The 12,472-nt window shown below is 40.0% G+C and overlaps 1 protein-coding gene across 1 annotated transcript in view; it reads left to right on the top strand.

Moving 5' to 3' along the window:
- kcnq5a (potassium voltage-gated channel, KQT-like subfamily, member 5a) overlaps positions 1-12,472 on the top strand; it is a 131,973-nt gene that overhangs the window by 111,337 nt on the left and 8,164 nt on the right. Inside the window, 4 exon segments of the mRNA XM_034209954.1 lie at positions 1,576-1,817; positions 2,861-2,969; positions 11,203-11,334; positions 11,737-11,853. Of these exon segments, the coding sequence (XP_034065845.1) occupies positions 1,576-1,817; positions 2,861-2,969; positions 11,203-11,334; positions 11,737-11,853 (600 nt within the window).

Genomic DNA, 12,472 nt, shown 5'->3' on the forward strand with positions numbered 1-12,472 from the left:
GTGTATTTACTTTGCACCAATATTGACAGCAGAGAATTTTCTCTTCTCCTTTGTCTGCTCTTTTAATATCCTCCTCCTTTATTTTTCCATTCCCTTCTCCATCCTCCTCTAAGATATAGGAGGCTCTTCAGAAGGTATAACCGGAAATTTAGGAGGTACCCACAGTGCTACCCAGCATCCTCTCTGCTCGGCTCTTAGCCCAATTACCTGTGCTAATGACTGACTAATAGCATGGAGGAGATCAAAGGAAACAAATTCAACTTTCTTTTTACCTCAATACCTTTTCAGGAGATTTATTTTGATGATAAATGCTGCCTGCTGCTTGTCGAATGCAAACAATATCTTGTTTTGAGATAGATGAGGACAAAGATAATAAAAAGGTTTGTTGTTGAGATAAACCAAATTTAATAAAGTAGATATTATGTGCCGTCAACAGATTGCATGTTAGGCCCCTATCATCTAAAAACCTCTTAGTAGATAGGCATTGTGGGATGTTGCTTGTCAAGATCCTTTCATAATGTCTCCCTCTAAACGAGAACATGGCTACCAATGTATTGATTACAAATAATATTTAGTTCTGCCTTGAACACAGGAGAACATGTATTGTGAAGTGTTGATGACGTTCCCACACAAGTCTGGCACAGAAAAGAAAACATTGTAAAGATCTGCTGTAGGTTCTGCAAATCTAAATCTAAATATCCATCTTCCCAAAGTCCAAAGACAACTTATGTTAAAGTAATTGATCAAAACACTGAGGTTCATGAGAAACACTGACTTTTGGGACTATTTCGATTTTTTTAAATGTTGGTATTGAAAATGTATTTGAACCGTGCATCTTTCTCAATGACCTGCTGCACTGCCTGCTGGTGTATTTGCCATAGCAACAATATATTTTATTGGGTTCGATTGATTGAGGACTTTCTGCATCCCCACTGCACCATAGATCTAAACTACATGTGGATTAAAGCTTTTGCTTCTTATGCGGCTGATATTATGTGACACTCCGAGCACTCTCTGGAAAAGGAGAAATAAAACATGAAATTGTCTATGAAGATACTAGTCTCAAAATGTAATTTGGGTTGACAATTTATTAATGTCCCCATGCTTCACATATCACCTTAGAAAATCTCATTAACTCTGTTGTGAAAAGTGAACACACAGTATAATAGATTATCAGCTGATCGGCTAAGGATTGAAGCACTGAGGGTTTTTAATTTGGTTGCTTGTCGAGTATTCTGGCTGTTTTGGGCATGAATTAATGATGTTTGGGCTGAAAGGAAAATCCAGAACGTTGCCCTTTGTCTGAACTTTTCTTACTTTTGAGGACAAACATTTTGACAGCATCTCTTTCCTCTCTCTTCTTGTGTCCTCTCTACCAACCCCTGAACTTTTCCACTCACCCTCTTACTCTACCAATTATATCATATACTCACTTACCCCAATTTCCCTCATCTTCTCCCCCTCTCTTGCCCCATCCATCCTCATCCCAAAATGTTTTTGCTCCTCTCAATGGTCTTCTCCTTCTCTTCCCTCATTCTCTTCTTCTCCCCTCTTTTCCTTCCTCCCTCCCTGCAGTCAGAAGTTGAGTTTTAAGGAGCGGGTCCGTCTGGCGAGTCCTCGGGGTCAGAGCATGAAGAGCAGGCAGACGTCCGTTAGCGAACGCCAGCGCTCTTCCCCCGGTAACGAGGTGGGGGGCGGGGCCGATCTGATGGGAGGAAGCCCCGCCAAGGTGCAGAAGAGCTGGAGCTTCAACGATCGGACCCGGTTCAGACCCTCGCTGAGGCTGAAGAGCCAGACCCGCACCGCTGTCCCTGACGGTGAGCGGGACTGTGTGTCTATTTCCATGTTACTCTTAATGGCACCAAACCAACCATCATCTGACAAATTAACTTTTTATTTATTCCACAAATATATAACATACATGGAGATGTACATACAAATCACACCCGCCTCAGTTTACAGTCCACTCAAAGGTACACATTATTGCTCACATACTGCACACATACATACATACATAGCCTACATACATAGCCTACATACATACATACATACATACATACATACATAGCCTACATACATAGCCTACATACATACATACATACATACATACATACATACATACATACATACATACATACATACATACATACATACATACATACATACATACATACATTACCCCTTTCCTTCTAAGTCTTGGAAAATTGTACATAAATACAGACATTCATTTAAAATGCTCTGACCTTTCCCTGTCTGTACAAAACTTTTTTGACACAGAATGCTAGTCTTTACAATCACTTGCTTTGCAATCAATCTTTTAAATTTTCATATCCTAGACATCCCAGTCAGTGTATTTTTAAATAAACCAAAAGTCAATGTTTGCACCCTGCAGTTGCATGGATGTATTGTTATGACCTTAATTAGTGTTCTATGTATAGTGTATTTTGTGTACCGGTGTTTTGTTCTCAAATCTCCCCAAAACTCTTTCCCTTGAGTAACAGATGAAACTGCTGACTGTTTTAATAGCACCTTTATCTCTCCTGTTATTTCGCAGTATCATTTGTTTGAACTGATTTGATCACCTCTTATGTACTTTATCATTATCTCTCTCTACATCTTTTGCCCAATGCTCTTACTCTTTTTTTTCTGTGTCCCTCTCACTGTCCAGGTGTCCCACTCTCATAATTATTGGCAATATACCATACAGCGTCTATTCTCACCGTACGTAGCTGAGCTTGCAAAACGCTAACTATTCCCAAAGATCCTCTCCAAGCCTGACAAGCATTCTTCACCTGCTGAACGCCAAAAAAAGTATCAGTCTGAAACATAATTGATTTTGATTTTGCTCTGTCTATCTCAGTGGATCCAGGAATGACCACAGAGGATTCCTTTGATGAGCGAGGCTGCCATTGTGACGTTACAGTGGAGGATCTATCAGCTCCTCTCAAGGCTGTCATCAGAGCTGTCAGGTGAGAGACTGCTTGACAGTTGCAATTCACATAAGGCATCTTGGCTGATGCTCTCATCCAAAACGTCTTTAATTCAACAAAATAATCCAATTATTTGAGGACTAACCAGGCAGCGAAGCAGATTCACTACTGTGGAAATACCCTCCGACAATTACAAAAAAGCAAACTTGCATCCATATACTAATAGAGAGGCGAAGTCCCGCCCTTATTTCGGAAAAAGCATGTATTCAATCAATCAATCAATCAATGTTTATTTATATAGCCCAATATCACAAATGTTACATTTGTCTCAGTGGACTTTACAGTTTGTACAAAATATCAGTATGACAATACGACACCCTCTGTCCTTAGACCCTCACATCGTACAAGGAAAAACTTCCGGAGAAAACCCACAGTTTAAAGGGGAAAATGGGAGAAACCTCAGGGAGAGCAACAGAGGAGGGATCCCTCTCCCAGGACGGACAGACGTGCAATAGATGCCGTGTGTAAATTGAAAAGATAATACATTTGCAACATAGGTAGTCCAAATGTTTGGAAATGCATGTGTGTATAATAGGAAGATGAATCCACGAGGATATCCATCCAGGACCTATGATCCAGGACCACAGCCACGACTCAAGATCCAGGGCTCGCGATCCAGGACAGAGGAGCGCAGGATCATCCATGACTCCGGATCCCGGCGTATATAGACACCAAAAAGAAAGACATTTGGGGAAGCTGGGTTAATCGGAACATGAGAGTACACAGGTATAGACAGAGAGAAGGAAGAAGTAAGATGTCCCCCGACAAACTAAGCCTATATCAGCAAAACTAGGGGCTGGATCTAATCAGCCCTAACTATAAGCTTTATCAAAAAGGAAGGTCTTAAGCGCACTCTTAAAAACGGATAGGGTGTCTGCCGCCCGAACACAAACTGGAAGCTGATTCCACAAATGTGGAGCTTGATAAGAAAAGGCTCTGGCTCCCATTGTACTTTTAGAGACTCTAGGAACAACCAACAACCCTGCATTCTTGTATTGAAGTCAATGGGGAGAGAAAACTTATCAAATCAAAGTTTATTTATAAAGCACATTTAAAAGCGATTTTTGGTCGGGCCAAAGTGCTGTACATGTAATAAATACTACAATCACATAAAAACACATTACTACAATCACAATAAAAGACAATAAATTACAACAGATATATAAAAAACACAGGGAAAAGTCAGGAGTCATGCTCTGCTCTGACTAAAAGGCCAGGGAGAAGAAGTGTGTTTTAAGAGTAGATTTAAAAACCCCTAGTGTCTGGGCCGACCTCACATGGACCGCAGAGTATTTAGAGCCTGGGGCCAGCTGCTGCGAAGGCTCGGTGACCTCTGGTTTTAGCCTGGTCTTGGGCACTATCAGCAGCAGCTGGTCAGCAGACCTTAAAGCTCTGGCTGGGGTGTAGCGATGGAGGAGATCGGCTATATAGGCCAGAGCCAGCCCATTTAGGGCTTTAAAAACAAATAAAAGGATTTTAAAATCTATTCTGAACCGAATTGGAAGCCAGTGCAGTGAGGCCAGAATTGGGGTGATGTGGTCACGCTTTTTGTGGCCAGTGAGTAGACGTGCAGCTGCATTTTGGACTAGCTGCAGGCGTTTAATTGACGCCTGGTCCATACCCACGTACAGAGCGTTGCAGTAGTCCAACCTCGAGGTAACAAAGGCGTTAATAACCCTTTCCAGGTCTTTAAAACATAAAAAACTACTTGGTCTTGGCCAATAGTCATATTTTTAAAAAAAAGCAGGTTTTGACTACGCTGCTGACCTGTTTATCAAATTTAAAAGTGCTATTGAAGGTCACTCCAAGGTTCGTGACAGAGGGGAGGATATTATTTTTGAGGGAGCCCAGAATATCAACCTGGGAGTCTGAAGGTTTGGAGTCCAAAAAAGATAACCTCAGTCTTGCTCTCATTGATGTTGAGGACATTTTGGCTCAGCCAGGATTTGATCTCTGCTAAGCAGTCCATCAATAGCTGTAATGAGTTGTCATTTGAACTTATCTTTCGATCCCGTTTGAATTGTGCCACGAATTACACATATGATGTTTGTCAATCTTAAAAAATAATTTCCATGTCAAAAAAGTCAGTTTGTCGTAAAACTGTTGAAATATAAGACTATGAAAAATACGCAACTAGAAAGACTACAAATCCCAGAGTCCCGGTCCCGCATGCTGGCTCTTACGAACCGACTAACTCCCCTTGTGTGTATGTACAGCTCTCGACATGCCCAGACTTGGAGTGATTTTCACCTTTTTTAATACTTTCCGCCTCATTCTGAAAGAAAGAAGTGAAATGTTTCAACGTGACGGCCGTCTTGGTGTGTGGTGCGAGACGGGAGATGTAGGTCATTTAGCGGTTTCACACAAAAAAAAGTGTTACTTCACAGTTTTACGACACATTTAAAAAAAAATTGACTTGCAAAATAATCTTTTAAATTGACAAACAAATGTGTAATTCATGGCACAATTCAAATGGACTTCAATACATAATTTTTCCAAAATAAGGTCCCATGGAGCTCCCCCAGAAAGGGAGGGACTTCGCCTCTCTATATCAAATGGGAAACAGAGAGAACTTAACTTTTTAATATATGAATGAGACAGATTAAGGGAAAGTTGCTTCTCTTAAAAATAACGTTTTTAACCAATACCTTTCATCCTTTGCAATATCCTAGGAATAAGACCTGCCCTTTGTCAAAAAACAAACCAGTCAGGGCTGATTTTTTTAAGCTCCTGCTTTCCTTTGTGGCTAACAATAGATGGGCACATTTTAATCACATTTTGAATAATTTAAATTCATTTATCTATCTCAACGATTTGATGTCCAAATGAAAAACACATTTTGTGTTCATTTTTGACATGATTTACATCCCTCTCCTGATTTTATTATATTTCCAATACCCATAATATTAAGTATGCTAAGCTATTTGCAATATGCCAAAAATACCAGGATGTATTAATGCATCCGGTCAGATTTTGCAGCATGCAAGTCTGGCATGCTTTTCTCGCTATTTTTGAATAATATAGGTCATCTTATTGATTAGTCCACACCTCTTTGAGGGTGTTTTTTCCCTAAGTTGTTTCCATTGATCTTGAAACCAGAGCAACAGCTCACTGAACCGCTTAACCATTGATCATTTCAGTGACCTGTGTGCACCTCTAATGATTGGCTATTTGGTATCACACATAATATAATACTGTCTGTAGTTGAGCGCTTGTTAAAGAATATTCCTATTGATTTATTGGCTACAGTCTTTCTTCATGGGCTGGTTATTATCTCTAGCTATTGATGGAACAGTCCATGAATGATTAAGCGAGCAAGACATGAATCCAACACTGTTTGAAAATACCAGCAGCTAACAGAAGGATGCAATGCTGTAGTGTTGGGTCAATAAGCTATACATGTGTTTTGTATTTTGGTTTAACACACCGAAACAAGCTACAGTTCATCATCATAGATACCATTTTTTGAAGAAGGCTCTTAACATGTTTTGTTGAGTAACAGATCATTTAACACAACACAGACCCCTGTCTTTCTTCCCTCCACTATACTTTTAATTATGTATGATACCATTTTTTAATTCACTCCTGAAAGCAGAAGTTCACACGATCTTTGGTTCCCTCAAGCAAAGCCTTTTCTCTGATTTTCCCCTCGTATCTACACGACCCCCTGCGGGGATGGAGGATTTTCCTGGGAGGGGTTTCAATCTGTTTTCTGTAGCAGACCCTGATCTCTTACACTGGCACCGGCACCCTGTGAGCAATGTTTTTCCAACTGGCGCCAACTGACTCTCTCACTTCATCGCTTCTTCTCACATTTTTCACCTCTCAAGAAAGCAGATTTTTCCTTTTAGAAATAACAGATTGGTTAGAAAAATGAATTTTAGTTCAAATGTGATGTTGTTGCTATCATCTTCTGCAGGTTATTAAACATTCAGATATCCTTATACATTTAAAATTCGGCCTTTATCATTGATATCACTTGTTTTACTGGATTATACTCCTTGTCTGATGCTTATAATTAAGCAGTGTGTAGCTATTCTGCTTTAAGACATGTCAGCAGGACTGTGTTAGAAATAAAAGCTCTAAAATGATTGAAAATGAAAGACATAATATCAGTATTAATTGCATTTTTTTTCTCCTACTGATCCTCCTTCATTAATTTCATTCGTTTTTTAACATTAGTCTGTAAAACAATTTCTATTTATTTTGAATCTCCCCAATTATATTAAATGTTTCCTCCCTTATTGCTCACCCTGATTATATATGTTTTAGTGTTGTACCTCTCTATTTATATATATTTAAATCACCCATACCATATAATTGAACCAACCACAAATCTGCGCATAATTACTTGCTATATGTGAAATAAAATACATTTTAAATTGATCATATGGCCGGTTTTTCTATTATATTCTCAACACATATACAGATGCTGCCCATATGGAACCACCAATCTGGATACGCAGTTAAAAACGAGCAATACAATGTACTTATGGCGCGTTTCCACTGCAGCGGGTAGTTCGCTTTAAGCGTGCCGAGCCGTGCGGGGCCCGTTTTTGGTTGCGTTTCCACTTGGCCTAGTTTTGGCCCGGGGCTACTTTTTCACCTTTTTTCTGGCCCGACTAAATCGTGGTTCTAGGGCCAGGAACAAACAGGCTGAGTCGGGCTGAGTATGCTAAACTAGAGAGAGAATCGCTGACAAGGGGGCTACAACTACAACAAGATGAACATATTTGACCGTGATTTAATTGTAATACACGTTTCAAAATGATGCCGAAGTAACAACATACTGATACCGGTTAGTAAAAACCATGAATTAATGCTTTGACAAGTCTGCAGACAGACGCCAGGCGAAAAACCCTTTTAAAATGCGTGTTTTCTAAATGGAGCTTGGCTAAGCTAACGTTATATATGCTCCGACCGTCCACACTCACAACAACGGCCTATACAGACATAAATAAACCGGCGACTGTATTCGCCATGACACAGGCAGTCTGTGGTTTGTACTTGTTTAACTTTTGTCTAGTTTCTGAACAGATATGAAGAGCTGTGAGCTCTGAGTGCTAAGAGCTAACGGCTGTGTTGTTTTTCTGGGGCTCTCATTGAAGATGACGTCACGGCTCCGCCTACACTGCGTTACTATAGTAACTACCCCAGTTCCTAAACTGTAATGGAAGCGCAGCATTAAAGTGAGCCGGGCCTAATAAGGCCTAACCCAACCGAGCGAGGCCGAGCGAGGCCTGCAGTGGAAACGCGCCATTCACTGTTACTTAGCTATACTGAACATTTATGTATTTTCAATTATCCTCAGTCATTGCACATGCTGTAATGACCTGCAGTCGTATCTTTATTCTTTAGCACTAGTTGGGTTGTTATTAATCTAAGGTTGCTCTACTGCAGTAGTCGCCAACCAGTCGATCGAGAGTGTGGTGCGGGTAGATCGCGGACCGTTAAAAAAAAAAGTAACAAAAGAAAAAAAAATCAAATAAAAATAATAATGTTTGAAAAATACGTTTTTAGATGTAAACCTATCATCCACCACCCCGTTAGCAGGTGCCACTTGATTTACGTATATTTGAGACACCTCAATAATATAATACATTAACCATGCTTTACGTGAACCTCATCATGACACAAGAGAGGACGGCAGGACTGCAATTTCGCGTGTTCAGTGAATACAACAGAGGCAAGTCACCAGACCAATCAGAGAGTTGCATGGAAATACACGTGTGCTTGTGTCATTCAAGCTGGCTCAGAGGGAAAGAGGGAGAGAGAGGGACCGGTGCTAGCGGGGACCGTGTTGTTAGCATCTGGTTAGCTAGCTGCACTAACGGACATAAGGAGCTGTTTCCACAACAAGCTGGAGGAGAGTCCTCCCCTGTCATTCTGAGGGGCTCAGGTGAGCTAAAGCAGTGTTTTTCAAAGAGGGGGCCCCGACCCCCCGGGGGGCCGCCAGGGGGGTCACGCAAAGTTTGAGGGAAAGGGGAATTTTTTTTTTTTTTTAGTTACATTTTTATTTTTATTTTTAGACGTTATTAATAACTGCATATCTATCAATCTCTGTGTCTGATGCCAATCTTTTAATATTTTTTATTTATTAATGTTTTGTTTTATTTTTTTGTTTTTAAATCACACGACCACCCTTCAAGCCAATCAGAATCGAGCTGCCGCTACTGAGAGTGAAACTGAGTATCTGCTCAGCTTCTGGAGCAAGTGAGAGCTAGTGAATATTTCGCTCTGCAGCTGGATGAGAGCACAGATGTAGCAAATATTGATGTTTATATGAATATAAATATGTTTATTGTTAATATTACTGTTGAGTATTATATATCATATTATTAAGGCATAAGTAGCTTTAAAAAATGCCAAAAATACATGTTAATTGTTCATATTACTGTTCAAAATTATATAATATTATAAAGACAGAAATCACTTTAAAAATGCTTTAAAAATATGTTTGCTGTTGATATTACTGTTTAATATTGTGTTAAGAATGTTTATAACAGAAGACACAATAAATGTAATGAATGACAAACAAAAGATAAATACAAACATTTTTTAGAAGAATAACTGATTATTAATTATTAATACAAATATATATATTAAGAAAATGTATTAAGCTGTATGATTAATTTTTCATATTTTCCATCATAATGTACTCATCATTTAAAAAATAATTGCAACAGGGATAATGCTCTATATGGGGTCCTTGGCATGGCAACGTTTGGGAACCCCTGAGCTAAAGGACTCTCTGAGTGTTTAGAACGGGTTTGTCACAAATTATTCAAAAGATTATTTCCGCGACACACCTTCATATGATCATTATAGTTATACAAACAATAAGAGAATAAATGAAAAACAGGTATGAAATACTATATGGCAGTAAAACAAGAATACAGTTTAAAAGGGGAGTGATTTGTAAAATATCCATAAAGAAAAAGAAAATCTGTTTACAGTTCTGTTTCATATGGGTGCTGAGAGAGGTATCCATAGATCTCTTCATGTTGCTCTCAAAGTGCACCAGATTGATGCTTTCAACTTCAATATTTAAAAAAAAATCTCCTAGAGGAGGTGAGGTCCGCCCCCCACTCGTAAAAAAATAGCACTTTACCCCTGCCTATATGCCGTGAGCTGATTATGGAGCCTTCATTGTAACAGTAATTCAGATGCAATTAGCCTATATAAAAGGCCTCAAATTGGAAGCACTGTCTGGGCCGTCTTTTTCACTCAATTCTGCAATAGGTAGATCTCGCCTTTCACCTAGGCCGAGGTCGGTGATCTTGGGCTTAAAAAGGTTGGTGACCACTGCTGTACTGGCTACGCCTATACATTATATTACATTTAGCTGATGCTTTTATCCAAAGTAACTTACTATAAAACTGTTCATAGTGTCTGTGTCAGGTATAACACAGAATGGCCCAATCCAAATTGGACTTAGAGTTATCAAACGATTTCCCTTGAAAAAAATGTAAATCAGCATTTCAAACAAATAAAGGGAGAATTTTTCGCAATGTCCCACCCCCCCTAAACGCTTACATGTTTGGTGATAATATCCACTTCGTTATAACAGTGACTATTCTGGATTCTCATCAAATTTGCAGATTTGGAAAGATGTTACATGTTGAATTTGTTTCAGTTTGTCATTAATTGAAGTCTATCAAACCACCTTTATCTCCAGCTCTGTTTCTCTTCCTCGGGCAGCCGGAGCCCAGGGCTTTCCCAGGGTGTCGGGTTGAGGGCTGGATCCCCCCACCCCTGTCAGGACTGTTTTTACAGAGGGTCATCTGTCACCGTGGTTTCCATTTATCCAGTGAAAAACACAGGCAACTGTAGAAAAGCAGAAGTCGCCGGGGAATCCAAATGCAACGAGTGTTTGGATCCTCTTACCTGTATCAATATTATCCACCCAGCAGCGGCTCTGTCATTCAGTTTGTATGTTATGGATTTGACAAGCGAAGCAGGGAACTTTAGTTTCCCGTTAGACACTCATTGAGGTATTTGAGATTTCAATAATGTTTTCATTTTACACTCCAGAGAAAGATCAACAAGTGATATGTAACGAGGATCATTTCAAACCAGCTGCTACCATCTAGTGATCGGTTGGAGTTATTACGTCCTTACCTTTCAAGCTTGTTTTTACTTTGACGTTACTAACTTCAGCCTCCTTCTTCCTCCTTTTGCTCCCCGTGTGTTTGTATCTGTGTGTGTGTAGGATCATGAAATTCCACGTGGCAAAAAAGAAGTTTAAGGAGACGTTGCGTCCGTACGATGTGAAAGACGTCATAGAGCAATACTCTGCCGGACACCTGGACATGCTCTGTCGCATCAAGAGCCTCCAGACTAGGTAAGCACTCGCACACACACACACACACACACACACACACACACACACACACACACACACACACCACACACACACACACACACACACACACACACACACACACATACACATCACATACACATACACATACACATACACACACACACACACACACACACACACACACACACTTTCAGTCAACTCCACAAATCATCATTATCATTTGGACGTTTGTACCCATTTTTTTTTTACCTGAATTTGCTCTGTTTATTATCTTCATTGGAGGCTGTTGCTGCAAATGTTGTTCTGTTTAAACGAAGTGAACCTGCTTTTACCTCTATCCTACTTCCTGCTATGTATTCACCATCCACTGTGTGTGTGTACTGTATATGTACAAACGTATGTGTCCCCTCTCTCTCCCAGACTAGACACTGTAGTGGGGCCCCCTCCGAGGCCTTTCAGCAGCCGCGTCAAGACCTTGTCCTCTCCCTCCCTGCATTTATATTACAGCCAGGCCCGGAGGAAACAGTCTGCACCGGGGTTAGACACACCCCGTCCTGATCTGCCCGACAACTGCCTCCCCGCTAACATAACCAAAAATGTGATGATGTCGCACCTGGGTCAAGCAGCCTGCAATCACATGCTTTTGAACCTATGGCAATTCAGTGCACCCTTATAAATGCACAGGGTGGCAATAGTCAAAGAAGCTTTTTTTAAATGTATTTTAACTCGGATGTATTCCTGTTTAACTGCCAAATTGAGATTACAAAGGCATACAATTTATATTATGTTAAGCCTACTTTACTCTGAGATAGGTGGGGTTTACACAAACTAAGAACTGATCAGCACATGGGAAGTTTATGTACACTATTTTACCAATTTGGCTGCTTTACCCAGGTCAGGTTGAAGAGGTCATCAAGAAGCTCACACAATGGGTTATGGATAGTTTACCAATACAAAAAATGATCTTTAAAAGACCATAACTATTTAATTCTGATGTAAAAATGTTGGTAGAGCCTGGGCCTTATTCCTACCATAGTTTTCAACTAAGGAGGTGATCCTTTATCACACCATTTTATTCAACATAATATATTAAAGATATAACTTATTTATAGCACCCTGGAAACTGATCCTGATCCGGATTTGAGCACTTTGAAAA

The sequence above is a fragment of the Gymnodraco acuticeps genome, unplaced genomic scaffold (assembly GCF_902827175.1).
Source record: "Gymnodraco acuticeps unplaced genomic scaffold, fGymAcu1.1, whole genome shotgun sequence".
NCBI classification, from domain to species: Eukaryota; Metazoa; Chordata; class Actinopteri; order Perciformes; family Bathydraconidae; genus Gymnodraco; species Gymnodraco acuticeps.